The 19,030-nt window shown below is 39.3% G+C and overlaps 1 protein-coding gene and 1 pseudogene across 2 annotated transcripts in view; one reads left to right on the top strand and one right to left on the bottom strand.

Annotated features, from left to right (window-relative positions):
- Positions 1-1,344: 1,344 nt before the first annotated feature.
- The window catches only part of VAMP4 (vesicle associated membrane protein 4), a 38,850-nt gene continuing 21,164 nt past the window's right edge, over positions 1,345-19,030 (top strand). Inside the window, exons 1-3 of one of the 2 annotated variants that reach the window (XM_012765136.2) lie at positions 1,345-1,517; positions 5,449-5,565; positions 17,006-17,052. In XM_012765136.2, coding sequence (XP_012620590.1) covers positions 5,500-5,565; positions 17,006-17,052 — 113 coding nt within the window. In that variant the 5' untranslated portion in view covers positions 1,345-1,517; positions 5,449-5,499. Of the gene's footprint in view, positions 1,518-1,537; positions 1,683-5,448; positions 5,566-17,005; positions 17,053-19,030 lie in introns of those variants that run through there. The other variant, XM_012765137.2, reaches the window with a different exon arrangement.
- On the bottom strand, positions 9,600-10,323 carry LOC105871682 (proteasome subunit alpha type-2 pseudogene; annotated as a pseudogene).

Below are 19,030 nucleotides of genomic sequence, written 5' to 3'. Positions count from 1 at the left end.
TTTGAGACAGGGTCTCACTCTGTTGCCTGGGCTAGATTGCCGTGGGACATCATAGCTCACTGCAACCTGAAACTCCTAGGCACAAGCCATCCTCCTGTCTCAGCCTCCCTAGTAGCTGGGACGACAAGGTGCGTGCCACCATGCCTGGCTAGTTTTTCTATTTTTTGTAGATACAGAGGTCTCACTCTTGCTCAGGCTGGTCTCAAACTCCTGAGCTCAAGGGATCCTCCCCTCTTGGCCTCCCTCGGTGCTAGCATTACAGGTGAGAACCACCACAACCAGCTATAAATTAGTGCATTTTTTTGTGTGTCAAAATAACCACCAACCAAAAGATCAGCTGGTAACAGAATGTCTAGTCTCTCCTTTCCTTTAGTGTCCTCAGAGCCTTCCTCCTCCTGTTCTCTTGTCTACTTCTTGTTCTTGAACACCCCCTCTTATTTTTATAATATTTTTAGAAATTTCCTGGCACAGTATTTCAGGCAGTTAAAACACTGTATCAACAAAGGACCCATAGATACCGTATTAAGTTAAAAAAGATACGTAGTAAATAAATGACAGGAAAAAATGAATAAAATAATCCAGGTGGGGCGTGGGAGGAAGGGAGAATAAAACAAACAAGAGAATGCAAAAACAAAATTGGAATTGTTTTTGGATTTCTATGCAGGCTACTGCAGGCTTGGAGGTTTAAATGTGATACCAAATGATGGGCGTAAGAGCAATGGCCATGCGAGAGTGACTTCCCACCTGAAACCTGTACACTCAGGTGTATGGACCTAGTTATTTTAGATTATCACTAGGAGAAACAGGGAAAAGAACACTGAGCCCTCATCCCAAATCGGTCCACGATAGCTGTGTGGCTTTAAGTAAATCTCTCTGGACCAGATATTCCTAGTAGCTAAAAGAAGGATGGACTAGGAGCCTAACATTTCTTTCTCCAGGTCTAACACTGATTCCATAAACAGGAGATCAAATACCAAAGGCCACAGAGGAACCCGAAGCAGGTCCTGGAGCTGTGAGCCATCCTCCTCTTGCCACTCGACCTCCTTACCCCGGGGACGGACCCCGCACACGGCTCTGCCCCATGAACGCCTCATCAACCCGCGTCATGAACCTCAGCCCTCCGCCCTGAATGACCTCTCGGAGCCTCATCCACTTCCCCTGAGCGCCTGCCACGCACCCTGGTTCCCGGCAGAGACATCGAGGGCCAGTCGTTGTTCCTCCCTAAAACACAACATAATCTTGGGGACCAGCATCCAAACCGCCCGCGGTGGAGCAGACGGCGGAATCGATTCCTTCGACGATCTCCGCGGCCTGGCCCCGCCCCCTCCGCCTGGCGCCAGGCCGCGGAGCGCCAATGCTCTCGATGAGCGGGGGCGCAGCTGCGGCGCTGCGGCCGACGCCGGGTCCGCGCCCAGGGTCTCCCCCTCCCAGCCTTTTTCCTCCGCTTCCGGCTCCTTCCCCCGCCCGCCCAGCACCGCCCGCCCGGGAGAGCTGCCGGGAGTTCCCGGGAGCCACAGGTACTGGCGCCGGCCTGTTCCCAGCGGGAGGGGCTGGTGTGAGGAGGAAGGAAACGACGACGCCCCTACCTCACCGCCCCCAACGTCCGAGCCGGGCTGGGGCGGGCTCCGGGCGCCGGGGGAGGGAGCCCTGAGAGGGAGAAGGCTGCGGCCGGGGTGTCGAAGGCAAGGACGGCGGGGACTGGGGTGTGCGGATGGGGCGTGGGGGGCGGTTGAAGGGGAGAAGAATTGGAATTGAGGGGAGCTCTGGGGTGATGGGAAGAGAACAGTGCCGTGGATGGGGAAGGTTTGTTAAGAGTGAAAGGCACCCCGAGTGTGCGGGGTACCTCGGGGAAGGAAGGAGCAGGTATTGGGGACGTGGCCTGGTGCGACAGATGGGGTGTGAGGGGTGAACCGAGCTGCCTGCTGGAGGGCCCGGAATTGTTTCTTTATTTAAAGGGTTGCGAGAAAGTGCGCCAGCCTTGCTGCGTTTATAATGACCGGAAGGTTGGGAGTGAATCATAACACTGATAGGTTAATCATAACATTGATAGGTTTTGTGAATAACATCTCCAGTCTGTGTCCATCCAGGTCACTTTATTTTTGTGAAATTGCGCCTAGCAAGAACTGCTGATGAGAGGAAGAGGAGTCAGAAAGGGAATGGAGGCTGGGAAAAGAAAAGCCTCTGCCCAGATTCAAAGCCATCGAATAGAGAACACACTACTTCCCAAAATGCACACCTGAAATTTTAGGTGCATGTTGATATATAAGAAGTATACGGTGGTGTGGCACTTTTTAAGTGAATTGTGTAGTGGTGGTCTACCCTCAGTGTGGAAATACATCATGATGGCTCTCTTATTTGTATGCATATCTAGACACAGACACCTGAATTCTTATGTATTACTTGGAGGAGAAATCTTAGGCAGAATATGTTCAACTCTACTTTCTGCACAAGATTTATTTTCACTAGTTGTTTGGTGAAGATATCATCAGTTGCTAATAAATAATCAGTTGCAGATAACATCAAAGTTCATCAAGTTAGCTGATTGATCTGCCTGCTGCTTTACTGATGGGTTTTCTGTTTGTCTGACATAGATTTCTTTGCCTTCATGAGGCTCATCCTTGGGTCATGAGACCTGAATATAAGGTTTGCTCATCATTAAGATTGTAGCTTTACTGTAAGTCTCATCAAGATGTTATATAACTCTGCCTGTTGTTTGCTTTGGGATGTTGAGTCAGCCCTTTGTAGGATTTAAAATATGAATAAAATACAGATATAATTTAAAGGAAAGCTCAAGTTCTTCAGTTATTTGCTTGTCATCTGCTTTCTCATGCATTCTGTAACATTTCTGCATAAATGAATTATGCTGAAATCAAAGTATGAAGTATAAAATGGGCCAGATGTACGTGACAGAAATATTGTAGAGTGAAGAACTCTAGAGCTGTTACTCAGGCAGCAAAAGTTAGGTTTTTGTTAAGTGGTTAATATTCTGTTTTGGAAGCATTTTTTATCAAAGAAAAGTGTTTGTGTCAATTTGTTTTGACAGGAGGCTAACTTAAAATATTATTTTTTTGGTGTATGAAACTAGACCCTAGGCCGGGCGCTGTGGCTCACGCCTGTAATCCTAGCACTCTGGGAGGCCGAGGCGGGAGGATTGCTCAAGGTCAGGAGTTCGAAACCAGCCTGAGCAAGAGTGAGACCCCGTCTCTACTATAAATAGAAAGAAATTAATTGGCCAACTAATATATATAGAAAAACTTAGCCGGGCATGGTGGCGCATGCCTGTAGTCCCAGCTACTCGGGAGGCTGAGGCAGAAGGATCGCTTGAGCCCAGGAGTTTGAGGTTGCTGTGAGCTAGGCTGATACCACGGCACTCACTCTAGCCTGGGCAACAAAGTGAGACTCTGTCTCAAAAAAAAAAAAAAAAAAGAAAAAGAAACTAGACCCTGGGCTTGTTTATTCTTTTTTTAGTATATGACATTAACCAACAAGCTGATGTCTATACATAATTTATAGATCTTAGAGGTGTTTCTTACTGTGGAAGAGGAAAGAGGGCTACTGGGTTATTACAGAGAAGTGCTATTAATATCTTTCTAGAACAGAATTGTATAAACCCATGGGCAACTAATTGAATAGATAATTGAAACATAATGCATGCCATAATGTATAATGCATTAATAATATGCATAGCCATTGACTAATTTAGGCCTATATCTCTGCTGTTTCAATGAGTGAAGTGATTATCACTGTTATTTTACTAAGCCTTAGTTTGCTCTTAGTATCTTAGTGTCTACTTCAAAGAAGTATCATTAAAAGTAAAAGAGAATATGCATGTATATCACTGAGTGCAGTGCCTGGCGCATAGTATTATAAAACATTCAGTACCTCTTAGCTATTCTGAATTACTGCGTGTTCACTATCTCACCCAAAGTACTGAAAATTCATTGTTTGTATAGGACAACTTTTTCTCAATAAACTTTTGAATATGTTGCGTACTCAAGCATTTTACTGGAAAGTCATAATGCATATTAGCATAGAAAAGTTTGTGAGACATTCTGCATCAAAGACAACTGGCTTTGTTTAGTTTTGGTATAGGAAGAAAACTCAGTTTCTCCTACTCTTTCTCAACATGGAGTACTTCAGTGACACCAAAATGTGTGGGCATCTTTCCCCACCAGCAGGCAGGCAATTCTGCATTAGATTCTCCATCAGACACCAGATGGGTATCCTCTAATTCAATTAAATTCTGACACTATATATTAATACCTGGAGATAGCATCAGATCCCACAGGTTGAGGGCTTAGTCCCACAAGACTGCTCCCCACTTCAGATGCCAGTCACAAGCCCCAGGTTGTTTTATGTGCTTCTGACTGACTAGCTGTAAATCGGGGTCCCCCAATCCACTTCTTATATTCATTTGCTAGAGTGGCTCACAGAACTTAAGGAAGTACTTTACAGATGAATAGCCAGATGGAAGAGATGCATAGGGCAACTTATGGAAGAAGGGGTGAAGAGCTTCTATGCTCTCTCCAGGGGTGCCGCCCTCCAGGACCCTCCATGTGTTCAGCTACCTGGAAACTCTTTGAACCCTGTCCTTTTGGGTTTTTATGGTGGCTTCATTAGTAGGTGTGATTGATTACATCATTGGCCATTGGAAATCAACTTTCAGCCCCTCTCCTCTCCCAGGAGGTTGGGAAGTGGGGCTGAAAAGTCTCAGCCCTCTAATCATTCCTTTGTCTTACCTGTGACCAGCCCACATCCTGAAGCTACCTAGGGGCTGCCAGCCACCAGTTATCTCATAAACATACAAAAAGACACTTACCACTCTGGAGGTTCCTAGGGGTTTAGGAGCCATATATCAGAAAATGGGGACAAAGACCAAACATATATCTCATTATAAGTCATGATATCACACCAGGGTTTACCAAACACCCCTTTGGTACCAATACTTGCACCAATACTTTGCAGAAAGTTTTTGCGTGTGTTATATAATTTGACCATCCCAACTCCATGCAGATGCCTAGAAATCAGTATTTTACAGATGAGGAAACTGAATCATTGCTTAAGCAACTGACTAAAAGAAAGAAACATCCCCTGTCTTCTGACTCTAAGTTAAAATTATAAAGCATTCAATGTCTCATTTTCAAAGGACCACCTTCTATTTTCCCCCTCTACTATCTGCCTTTTTATTTTATAAAAACCTTAAGTCACTCATTTCCTACATGTGTTCTCCTGGGGAAGTTAGATCCATTTTCTCATGGTTTTAACTATTTCTTATGTGTTGAGGCCTAGCATAGAGGCTTAGTCACTGGAATGGAGCAAGTGAGAGGGAAGTAGTTAAAGTCAGAAAAGAGAGAGAGGCCCCATAATACAGGGTCTTGCAAACAGTTGTAAGTACTTTGGCTTATACCCTAAAGTCTCAAATCTGATAACATTTGTTTTCTCTTTAAGGTGGTGAATACTTATTTTGCTGGGAAGTAGAAAGTACTTGGGGAGTAAAATATGCCTCCCAAGTTCAAGCGCCACCTAAATGATGATGATGTCACTGGTTCTGTGAAAAGTGAAAGGGTAAGTTCAGAATCTTAAGCTTTAAAAAAGAAAGATTCAAAATGTGTTTTCATTCCCTTTGTAAATAATATTAAAAATATAAAGTTTATGACTATATCCTAATCCTACTTGTTTTCTTCATAGTAAACATTAAAAAGTATGTTATTCACATTGGTGCCTCATCTGAATTCTACTTCTATTACTGATCAAATCATTACTCTCACACCTTCTTTCTAGTTTTTCAAAAGAAATTTGATACAAATACTTAATATCTTATTAAGATTTCTGGAACCAAATATATTTGGAATTCAGAATTTTTCAGATTTTAGAAAGATAGATAAGACCATATTATATAATAGCCTTTTTTGAGGTCTGGAACAGTACCTCCAAAAGTATTAATATTTCTCAGTGAAATGTGTGATTAACTAAATATATAAATAAAGTGATATAAATAAATTAGCTAACATCAAGTCAGGTCAGGTTTTCCTTCAAAACCTTTTGCTTTTCAGAACATTTTAGATTTTAGGATTGCACATAAAGAATTCTAGACCTGTAATTGTCTCAGAGTCCAAACTATCTTATATAATATTTTAATTTCTAGTTTAGGCCGGGCCCGGTGGCTCATGCCTGTAATCCTAGCACTCTGGGAGGCTGAGGCTGGCAGATCACTTGAGGTCAGGAGTTTGAGACTACCCTGAGCAAGAGCGAGACCCCATCGAAAAATAGAAAGAAATTAATTGACCAACTAAAATTATATATATAAAAAATTAGCTGGGCATGGTGGTGCATGCCTGTAGTCTCAGCTACTCAGAAGGCTGAGGCAGGAGGCTCGCCTGAGCACAGGAGTTTGAGATTGCTGTGAGCTAGCCTGATGCCACGGCACTCTAGCCCAGGCAATAGAGTGAGACTGTCTCAAAAAAAAAAAAATTTCTAGTTTATTACAGAACATTCTATACAAATATATATAAATCTAGAAATTATGCAGCATTTTAGATGACAACATTTGATATGAATGTTGTAGATAGGTTACTTTTAGAATAAGTACCCAATGCATACTTATTAAGAGGAGGAATTAATGTTCTTACTCTTTTTATCCAGCAACCGAAGCCCTCCCTTACTTCCTTCTTGCCATTCTTTTATTTCCTGATTCATTCAGCAAATATTTATTGAATACCTACTATGGGCTAGGTGCTGTGCTAAAAATTGGAGGGCATGGTCTTCCTTTGCAGAGTTTTTATCCTACTTGACTTTGTTTTACATGCTCCTGTTTTCTACAACCTCAGAATTTCATGTTATTTACTCTATCCAACATCTTATGATTTATAAGTAACTTTTAGTACAATACAGGAAATATCTGTCCTCCCCTTATTCTCTTTCTACAGTTTTTTTTTCCTGGTGGGAAATAGAATCTACCAATAGACTAATTGCTGTTAAACTTTTAAAATGAGTTTTATGTATATACTTAAAAATATAAAGTGGACAGTCTAAAGTTCCACTACTGAGACTGTAACTGTGTTATTTTCTCTTTAAATTGTTGGTTGATTACTACCACAATTTATTGTAAAAATAGGATGTTAGACACAAGAACTGAATAAAATTGACTGGTTTAGAGACCTCCTTTTTGATGTTTACCATATTAAGAAGTTAAATAACTGGTTCTAGTAATCTATAAATTACTTTTTAAAACTTTTTAAGGTTTTGTTCCTCTTTCCTATTATACTTTTTTGGTTATAACTTTATTGAGATATAAGTCATACACCATACAACTCACCCATTTGAAGTGCATAATTCAGTGGGTTTTATGTATTTACAGAGTTGTGCAACTGTAATCATGATCAATTTTAGGACATCTCACCATCCCAAAGAGAAATCTTGTACCCCTTAGCAGTCATCCCCCATTTTCCTCAGCCCTAGGCAGCTGTTTATAGATTTGCATATTCTGGACATTTTATAGAAATGGAATCATATAATATGTAGCCTTTTGTGACTGGCTTCTTTGATTTAGCATGTCTTCAGAATTCATCAATGTTGCGGTATGTATCAGTACTTCATTCCTTCATGTTGCTGATAACATTCCATTGTATTAGTATATCATGTTTTTTTGTTGTTTTTTTTTGAGACAGAGTCTCGCTTTGTTGCACAGGCTAGAGTGAGTGCCGTGGCATCAGCCTAGCTCACAGCAACCTCAAACTCCTGGGCTCAAGCAATCCTGCCTCAGCCTCCCGAGTAGCTGGGACTACAGGCATGCGCCGCCATGCCTGGCTTATTTTTTTCTATATATATTAGTTGGCCAATTAATTTCTTTCTGTTTATAGTAGAGACGGGGTCTCACTCTTGCTCAGGCTGATTTCGAACTCCTGACCTCGAGCAATCCGCCTGCCTCGGCCTCCCAGAGTGCTAGGATTACAGGCGTGAGCCGCCGCGCCCGGCCAGTATATCATGTTTTGTTATCCATTCATTAGTTGATAGAGATTTGGGATTTTTCCTACTTTTTGGCTGTTATGAATGCTGCTGCTGTGAACATTAGCATACAAGTTTTTGTTTGAATATGTTTTCATTTCTCTTGGGTATATACCTAGAAGTAGAATTGCTGAGTATTATTGTAATTTTATGTTCAACCTTTTGAAGAACTGCCTAACTATTTTCCAAAGTAACTGCACAAGTTTTACATTCCCACCAGCAAGGTATGACGGTTCCAATTTCTCTGCATTCTTACCAACATTTATTATCTGCCTAGTGGGTGTGAAGTGGTATCTCATTGTGTCCCATTATATTCTTTTGACATTGTATCCCCAGCCCTCATGTTTGTTCAGTGAACATGTAAAAAGGCATTAGTTTTCATATTTGTTTCTCAATGTACAACTATAATAATATCATTATCCTTTAAGCCAAATAAACTACATCATTAATGATTGTTACTTATCAGCTGGAATATCACTCAAGAAATATTTATTAAAGGATAAATTAATACATTTCCCTGAATATTATTGATTTTGAACATCTTTTAATGTGATCATTGGCTATTTCTCCTGTTATGAATTATCTATTCTTATCCTTTGACTGTTTTTCTTTTTTTTTTCTTTTTATTTCAGCATATTATGGGGGTACAAATGTTAAGGTTACGTATATTGTCCATGCCCTCCCTCCCCCCTTGAGTTAGAGCTTCAAGCATGACCATCCCCCAGATGTTGCAGTTTTTCTATAATGTCTCTTTTTCTTACTGATTTGTCAAAGCTCTTTTTATAATATGTGAGATACTTTGTCTGAAAGTATGTTGCAGATTTTTTCCCCAGTATGTTGCTTACCTTTTAAACTTGTTTTTGATGTTGTAGGGACCCAAAGCCCCTGGCTTCCCAAAAGTTCACCAAAAAATCATTGACATGAGGCAGATTGATAAGAGAAAAGACATACAAATTTATTTAACATGCATTTATGGGAGCCTTCAGAATGAAGATCCAAAGATATAGGGGAAATTTTCCATTTTTATGCTTAGGTTCAACAAAGTATGGACAACCATACAGAAATATGATTGGACAAAAGGGTATGATCTAGTGTTAATAGATGCAGTGGGGAAACCCTTTCTGTCTAGATGATTCTTGGTCTTTCTGGGCATGAATTCCTTCTTCCAGGATATGGGGCAGGACCCCCACTGGAATGGGAGTCTTATGACCTACAGTCAAACAAGGTAGATCAGATAGCTTCACAGTTTTTACACAGAATAATTTTAGGTTTTATGGCTGGCTTTGGGGAAAAGGGGTTCTGACTTTTATGACCCACCTTGGAGAAGAGGAATCTAGTTTCTATGGATAGCTTCAGGGAAGAATGGGAATGAGGGACAGGAGGACAGGAGATCAGAGAAAAAGTTTTGCTTCTAAGGTCTTCATTTTGGGTGCTATTGTCTGAGTCCCATCAATGTTTTATGTTCTTCAAGTTTTAAGTTTTTGAGGGGTGGGGGTTAACAGTTTTTTATGATTTATAAGTGTCATTTAAAAAACATCAATCAATTTAAACTATGTAGAAATAAGTGTGCAAAAAGTTTGCAAAACATATGTACTTTAAACATCTTTAAGTTGACAGATTATCTGAAATTCAGGATTGTTCGGTAACTTTATTGCTAAGTAATCCTTAACTTCAGTTGGAGTTAGCCTTCCAAATCCATCTTCATTGCAGATTCCGACTTCTGTGTTATCCTCTGTCATGTGCCCTTCAAAGCTCTCCTTTAGAGTTAAGATGGCTATATGAATGACATCCTTAAGTGCCAGATCTTCATTATATCTTTTCTCTAGAAAAGTTTTCCCATTTACATAGTTCTTTCCTTTTGCTGTGGCTTTCCAGGCAAAGTAAGCTCAGATGGATCTTACTGAAGTAAATATGGTTGAGCCTCATTCCAACCACACAAAAGTAAAAAAACTCCAAATTGAGAAACTCAACCTGACTGGGTGTATTCTTGCATCCCAGAAGCTACTCTGTACCAGCTGAGCTGTGGGAATGGGTTCTTGGTAAACAAGATAATATTGCTGAGCTAGTTTTTGAGCTCTGTGCACAGGCCTCTCTAATCTGGGCCCATGCCACTCACTGTTCACCAAACCTGTACGCTTGGTAATTGATTCTACTTTGTGTACGTGTCACCCATCTTAACCGAGTGGATTTTTGTTTCTTCTTAGTTGCTGATACCACACCATTTGTAGCTTTAATTCCCACTAAAGGAGCTCCTTCAGCTACAGCAGCCAAAGCATATTCAATCTGGGCAAATTTACCAGATGGGCTGAATGTAGTCATAGAAAAGTTTTACATTTTTATGTAATCAAATTAATTAAACTTTTTCTTTCAGACTTCTGGGGTTGTGTGTTGTTTAGGATTAACTTACCTAACTAACGAGTTAAATACTTATTTTATATATTTTCAATCTTTGTGATTTCATAAATGTATCATCTAAGGTCACATTTTCCTTTAAGAACTACTGTTGACCATGCTTTACACATTTTGATCTGTATGTTCCCAGTGTCTTTCATTTCTAAATAGTCTATTCAACTTCCATCTACATTTTAACATAAGAGTTAATTAGAAGCATTTTAAAATTTTCTTTTGTTATTCATTTTAATTTCCATTGCATGTGGCCAGAGAATGTGGCTTATGTAATTTCTATTTTTGGGAATTTATTAAATTTCCTTTGTGGCTTCTCCATATTTTAGATGTTTAAAAATAAAATTTACTATTTATTTTCAAAATTCTATATATTTTTGTCTTTGGTTTCTCTCTCTGTGAAGAGTGTATTAAATCCTCCCTTTGATTTTGAATGTGTCCATTTCTTCTTGGAATTTGAGCATCTTTTATGTTACATATATATATATATATATATATATTTTGAGACAGAGTCTCACTTTGTTGCCCAGGCTAGAGTGAGTGCTGAGGCATTAGCCTAGCTCACAGCAACCTCAATCTCCTGGGCTCAAGCGATCCTACTGCCTCAGCCTCCCGAGTAGCTGGGACTACAGGCATGCGCCACCATGCCTGGCTAATTTTTTGTATATATATATTTTTTTAGTTGGTCAGTTAATTTCTTTCTATTTTTGATAGAGACAGGGTCTCGCTCAGGCTGGTTTTGAACTCCTGACCTTGAGCGATCCGCCAGCCTTGGCCTCCCAGAGTGCTAGGATTACAGGGTGAGCCACTGTGCCTGCATAAAGTTATTCTTTATCTTGCCAACTGTAACATTCTTTTTGTTAGAATTTGCTGATGTATCTTTTCTACCCCTTTTTTTCATCCTTGGACATTTGTTTTAGGTGACTTTCTTTTTTTCTTTTTTTTATTTCGGCTTATTATGGGGGTACAAATTTTAAGGTTTCAATAAATGCCCTTCCCTCCCCTCCCCCCACAAGTCTGAGTTTCCAGCATGACCATCCCCCAGATGGTGCACATCTGACTCATTATGTATGTATGTATACCCGCCCCCCTCCCCCCTGCTCAATACCCTATTACTGTAGTACCTATGTGTCCACTTAGGTGCTGCTCAGTTAATACCAGTTTGCTGGTGAGTATATGTGGTGCTTGTTTTTCCATTCTTGGGATACTTCACTTAGTAGTATGGGTTCCAGCTCTAACCAGGAAAATATAAGATGTGCTATATCACCGTTGTTTCTTAGAGCTGAATAGTACTCCATGGTATATATATACCACATTTTATTAATCCATTCTTGGATTGATGGGCACTTGGGCTGTTTCCACAGCCTTGCAATTATGAATTGTGCTGCTATAAACATTCGAGTGCAGGTGTCTTTTTTGTAGAGTGTCATTGGATCTTTTGGGTAGATGCCCAGCAATGGGATTGCTGGATCAAATGGTAGATTCACTTGTATCGCTTTAAGGTATCTCCATATTGCTTTCCACAGAGGTTGAACTAGTTTGCAGTCCCACCAGCAGTGTAGGAGTGTTTCTCTCTCTCCGCATCCACGCCAACATTTGTTATTTGGAGACTTTTTTTTTTTTTTTTTTGAGACAGAGTCTCACTTTCTTGCCCAGGCTAGAGTGAGTGCCGTGGCGTCAGCCTGGCTCACAGCAACCTCAAACTCCTGGGCTCAAGCGATCCTCCTGCCTCAGCCTCCCGAGTAGCTGGGACTACAGGCATGCGCCACCATGCCCGGCTAACTTTTTTTGTATATATATTTTTAGTTGGTCAATTAATTTCTTTCTATATTTTGGTAGAGACGGGGTCTTGCTCAGGCTGGTTTTGAACTCCTGACCTCGAGCAATCCTCCCGCCTCGGCCTCCCAGAGTGCTAGGATTACAGGCGTGAGCCACCGCGCCCGGCCGAGACTTTTTGATAAAGGCCATTCTCACTGGAGTTAAGTGATATCTCATTGTGGTTTTGATTTGCATTTCCCTGATGATTAGAGATGATGAGCATTTTTTCATATGTTTGTTGGCCATTCTTCTGTCTTCTTTAGAAAAGTTTCTGTTCAAGTCCTTTGCCCACTTCTTAATAGGGTTATTTGATTATTTTTTCTTGCTGATTTTCATGAGTTCTAAGTATATTCTAGTTATCAGCCCCTTATCGGATGCGTAGGATGCAAATATTTTCTCCCATTCTGTAGGTTGTCTGTTTACTTTCATGACTGTTTCTTTGGCTGTGCAGAAGCTTTGTAGTTTGATCATGTCCCATTTATTTATTTTTGTTGCTGCTGTGATTGCCTTTGGGGACTTCTTCATAAACTCTTTGCCCAGGCCAATGTCTAGGAGAGTGCTTCCAACATTTTCCTCTAGAATTCTAATAGTTTCATACCTTAGGTTTAAGTCTGTTATCCAGCGTGAGTTGATTTTTGTGAGAGGTGAAAGGTGTGGGTCCTGCTTTAGCCTTCTACAAGTGGCTATCCAGTTTTCCCAGCACCATTTATTGAAAAGGGATTCTTTTCCCCAGCATATGTTTTTGTCTGCTTTGTCAAAAATTAGATGGCTATATGAGGATGGTTTTATATCAGGATTCTCACATCTGTTCCACTGGTCAATATTCCTATTTTTGTGCCAATACCAGATTGTTTTAATTACTACAGCTTTGTAATATAGTTTGATATCTGGCATATTAATACCTCCCATTTTGTTTTTGTTGCCTAGAATTGCTCTTGATATTTGGGGTCTTCTTTGGTTCCATACAAAGTATAAAATTATTTTTTCTATATCTGTGAAGAATGCTGATGGGATTTTAATAGGTATTGCATTGAATCTGTAGATCAGTTTGAGTAGTATAGACATTTTAATGATGTTGAGTCTGCTGATCCACAAGCATGGAATGGATTTCCATCTGTTTACATCCTCTGCTATTTCCTTCCTCAGTGTTTCATAGTTCTCCCTGTATTGGTCTTTTACCTCCTTGATTAAGTATATTCCTTGGTACTTTAATTTCTTTGTTGCTATTGTGAAGGGAATTGAGTCTTTAATTTGGGTCTCAATTTGATTGTTGTTGGCATATATGAATGCCTCTGATTTCTGTGTATTGATTTTGTATCCTGAGACTTTACTAAATTCATTTATCAGTTCTACACTTACAAAGAAGAACTAGTACCTATCTTGCAGAAACTATTCCACAACATCGAAAAGAACGGAAACCTCCCCGACACCTTTTATGAAGCGAATATTACTCTGATATCAAAACCAGGAAAGGATGCAACAAAAAAAGAAAACTACAGACCAATATCCCTAATGAATGTAGATGCAAAAATTTTCAACAAAATCTTAGCTAACCGAATCCAGATGCTTATCAAAAAAATAATCCATCATGACCAAGTGGGCTTCATCCCAGGCATGCAGGGATGGTTCAACATACGTAAATCTATAAATGCAATTCACCACATAAACAGAAGCAAAAACAAAGACCACATGATTCTTTCAATAGATGCAGAAAAAGCTTTTGACAAAATTCAACACCCTTTCATGATACGAACACTTAATAAAATAGGCATAGAAGGAACATACCTAAATGATACAAGCCATATATGATAGACCCATAGCCAACATCATACTGAATGGGGAAAAATTGAAAGCATTCCCACTTAGAATTAGGTGACTTTCTTATAAACAGATATTGGCTGGAATTTTTTGAACCCTAATCACATATAGTTTTTTTATTTTAAATCAAATCATTCACATTTATTGTGATTAACTAATATATTTGAACTTTTTCTGTGCTAGCCGGGCCCTCTGCTGGCAATGAATGCTCTTCACCCTGATCTTTGGCCAGCTCTGTATTTGGATCTCAGCTTAGATTTCACCTCTTCAGAGTGATTTTCCATGACAACTTAATATTGTGCAGTCACCCCATCACTTTCTGTTCCATCACTGTTTTAATTCTCTACATAGAATTTATTGCAATTGCATTTTCTGAGAGCACTGTTTTAATTCTCTACATAGCATTTATTGCAATTGCATTTTCTTGTCTGTTTTGTTCAAAGCTGGTAGCTAGTACTTAGAACAGTGCACACAGAAGCACATAGAAGATGCTCAGAAATACTTGTTAAATGACTGTTGAATACATTCTTCTTTCACTTTTTACTCTTTATTATATGCTGTATATTAATTATACATAGATATAATGGTATTCATTATTTATTTCTTATATTTTCCTTCTTTTCCCTTTCACCTTTGGCTAGATAATTTTTCCTCATCTCCTTTTTTGCCCCCAAACCACTAGGCAGTTTAGAAATTTTATTCCCTCTCTTCCTCCTTCCCTTCTCTCTTTTGTTATTAACTTTATATTTTAACAGTATTGTTAAATCTGTATTCTCTGTGAACACACCAAAAATTATGCCCCTTCCATTGTTTTATTTTTTCGTGATACCCCTATTTCCTCTTCCTCCATCCACTCCGTATCAAGATGAGCAAGTTGGTATGCTTTCACTTCCTCACTTCACTCTCCCGCATCCAGCTTCTGGGCTTTGTTAGAAAAGTTTTACACTCTTTTTAAGCTTCTCCATATATTATGTCTTTTCTTTTTCAGTAGTTTTAACTTATAGTTTGCAATCACATTATGATCAACCATTTAGATTTAACTACACATTTTATTTGGGTTATTGATTGTATCCGTCTCTGTCTTAAGATCTTTCTTATGATATAATTTTCTTTTTAGCTCTTGTAATTAATTCCTTGAGGAATTTCCTCAGAAAAGATCCATGGATGGTGTATTAGTTTCACAAATTTAATACAACATAAATTTATTATCTTATAGTTCTGGTGACCAGAAGTCCAAAATGCATCTTATGAGACTGAAATCAAGGTCCCAGCAGCCAGCCTCTGGAGACTCTAGCGGAAAAACTGTTTTCTTTCCTTTCTTTGCTCCTAGAGGCTGCTTGACTTTTTTGGCTCATGCTCCTTCTTCTATCTTCAAAACCATCAGTGTAACGTCTTCAAGTCTCCCTCTCCCTTTCTATCTTTCTGACATTCCTGACTCCCTTGTTCTTAAAACATTGGGCCCACATGAATAATTCATATTGATATTCTCCTCTCCTCTCAAGCTCCTCAATCACATCTGCAAAGTCCTTTTACCGTGCAAAGTAACACATTCAGAGGTTTTGGTGATTAGGACATGGACATTTTGGGGGATCCATTATTCTGCCTACAAACAAGTAGTACATGTTGACCATCTCTAATCTCAAAATCTGAAATGCTCCAAAATTGGAAACATTTTAAGCACCAACATGATGGCACAAGTGGAAAATTCCACATCTGACCTCATATGATGGGTTGCAGTCAAAACTTTGTTTTATGCACAAAGTTATTAAAAATACTGTATAACATTACCTTCAGGCTGTGTGTATAAGGTGTGTATAAAATATAAGATATATATGAAACATAATGAATTTTGTGTTTAGACTTGGGACCCATCCCCAAGATGTATCATTATGTGTATGCAAATATTGCAAGATTTGAAAAAATGCAAAATTTGAAATACTAATGGTCCCAAACACTTTGGATAAGGGATATTCAACCTGTATACTGTTTGAGTTCTTGTGTGTCTGAAAGGTCTGGGTTTTGCTCTTTGTTAGCCTCCTTTTGGAACTTTATATCTTCTCCCTTTGTGGAGAGGGTGAGACTGCCATCATTTTAAGGAAGATTGTATTTTTTTGAGACACATTCTTATTCTGTTGCCTGGGCTAGAGTGCAGTGGCTTCATCAAAGCTCACTGCAGCCTCCAACTCGTGGGCCCAAGAGCTCAAGTGACCCTCCTTCCTCAGCATCCCTACTAGCTGGGACTATAGGCGTGCACCACCACACCCAACTAATTTTTTAATTTTTTGTAGAGCTGGGTGTCTCACTATTGTCCAGGCTGGTCTTGAACTCCTAGGCTCAAGCAATCCTCCCACCTTGGCCTCCCAAAGTGTTAGGATTACAGGGGTGAGCCATCATACCTGGTCAGATAGTTGTATTTTATAAGGTAAAAATATAAATTTGCTTTTGTTTGGAAGCTCAAAGTTGTGTAGAGATGTGTATGTGTATTGAGTGGACCATGCCAATTATTAAGCCCTTGTCTCTCAGCTCCCAGCTACCCTTCTATGCTCTATACTCTTCTCTTTGCTGCTGTAGTTGGACTCCACAAACTACATTTCTTCTTTGCCACCTGGCTCCCTTTTAAGTTCTGTCAATAGAGAGAGACTGGAAGGCAGGAGAAAGGAGAGGGGACTTGCTGATTGCCTGTAGTTCCTCACTCCCACACCAGCTTCAGTGACCTTTCTTCTACTTTGTAGGCAGTTAGAGGATTTTGGAATTATAAGCATTTTCTTTGGAAAGACTGCAAATGTTCCACGTATTTTAGCTTCCAATGAAGGATATATAATTACTCTTCCCTCTGTATGGAATCTTGGAGTTAAGAAATTTCACCAGTATAAAACTTACTTCGTTACTCCTCCCTGACATCTCTTAAGCCCTCAGAATCTGAAAACTCAAGTCTTTTTCTTTTTCTTTTTTTTTTTGACAGAGAAATCTTTTGGAAGATGATTCAGATGAAGAAGAGGACTTTTTTCTGTAAGTTTTTTACAGCTTTATTGGGGTGTAATCGACGTACAATAAAATGCATATATTTAAAGTGTGCAATATAAGTCTTGATGTATATACAGTAGTCCCCTCTTATCCATGCAGTGTGTGTTCCAAGACCCTCAGTAGATGTCTGAAACCATGATACTGGCAAACCCTATATACATTATGTTTTTTCCTAGACATACATGCCTGTGATAAAGTTGAATTTATAGATTAGGCACAGTAAGAGATTAACGAAATTAACTAGTAATAATTATAATAGCAATTATAATAATATACTATAATAAAAGTTAATATGAATATGGTCTCTCTCCCTCTCTCTCTCAAAATATGCTGTGTTGTATTTACTTTTATTGTGATAATGTGAGATGATAGAAAGACTATGTAATGAGATTTAAAATGAGGTGAATGATGTAGGCATTGATGTAAGGTTAGGTACTATTCACCTTTTGATGATGTCTAAAGGAGGATCATCTGCTTCCAGTGATCTTAGATCATGGAGCGATGACAGTGTTGATGGTTGGGTGTCAGAAGCAGGTAATATTGATGACTAAGGGACAGGTAGTGTATCCGGCATGGATACACTAGACAAAAGGATGATTCACATGCCGGGTAGGACAGAGTGGGAGAATGCAAGATTTCATCATGCCACTCAGAATGGTGTACAATTTAAAACTTTTGAATTGTTTATTTCTAGAATTTTCCATTTAATATTTTTGGTCATATGACCATGAGTAAGTGAAATCTTGGGCAGCAAAACTGTGGATGAGCAAGGACTACTGTACTACTATACACCTGTGAAATCATCACCAAAATCAAATAATGAAAAGAGCTATCACCCCACAAGTTTCCTTGTAATTCTTGGTAATCTGTCACTTTTCTAGTCCCTAGGCAATCAATGATCTGCTTTCCGTCACTGTAGTTTGTATTTTCTAATATTTTATGTAACTGAGATGATACAGTATGACCCCTTTTCACTGGCTTTTTGAATCCACGTGATTATTTTGAGGTTGATCTATGTGTCAGTAGTTGGGTTTTTAAAATTTCTGAGTAGGCTGGGTGCGGTGGCTCACGCCTGTAACCCTAGCACTCTGGGAGGCCGAGGCCGGCGGATTGCTCAAGGTCAGGAGTTTGAAACCAGCCTGAGCAAGAGCGAGACCCCGTCTTTACTATAAATAGAAAGAAATCAATTGGCCAACTAACATATATATAGAAAAAATCAGCCGGGCATGGTGGCACATGCCTGTAGTCCCAGTTACTCAGGAGGCTGAGGCAGGAGGATCACTTGAGCCCAGGAGTTTGAGGTTGCTGTGAGCTAGGCTGACACCATGGCACTCACTCTATCCTGGGCAACAAAGCGAGACTCTGTCTCAAAACAAAAATAAAAAAATAAAATTTCTGAGTAGTATTCCATTGTATGAATATATTGCATTTCATTTATGCATTTTGGCTTTTACAAATAAGGCTGCTATAAACATTTGTGTCCAGGTTTTTGTGTGGGCATATGCTTTTATTTCTCTTGGGTAAATACCTAGGAGTGGAGTGGTTGGTGTCAGTTTACAACTGTTTTCCAAAGTGGTTGTACCATTTTATATTCTCACTAGTGTTATATGAGACTTTCAGTTGCTCCTTATCCTTACCAACAGTGCATATGGTCAGTCTTTTTCATTTTAGCCATTCTAGAGGGTGTATAATAGCATCTCACTGATTTTAATTTGTATTTCCCTAATGACAAATGATGTTGAACATCTTTTAGTGTGCTTATTTGCCATCCTCATACCTCCTTTGCTGAAGTATATGTTCAAATCTTTTGCTCATTTTAAACTTTGTTTTATTAGGTTGTAAGAGTTCATTATATTCAAGATATAAGTTCTTTGTCAGATAAGTGTTTTGCAAATATTTACTCCAAATATGTAATTTAATCTTTTCATTGTTATGACAGTATCTTTTGAAGACTAAAATTTTG

Source organism: Microcebus murinus, chromosome 2 (genome assembly GCF_040939455.1).
Source record: "Microcebus murinus isolate Inina chromosome 2, M.murinus_Inina_mat1.0, whole genome shotgun sequence".
NCBI classification, from domain to species: domain Eukaryota; kingdom Metazoa; phylum Chordata; class Mammalia; order Primates; family Cheirogaleidae; genus Microcebus; species Microcebus murinus.
This window is presented reverse-complemented; position numbering and strand designations above follow the sequence as displayed.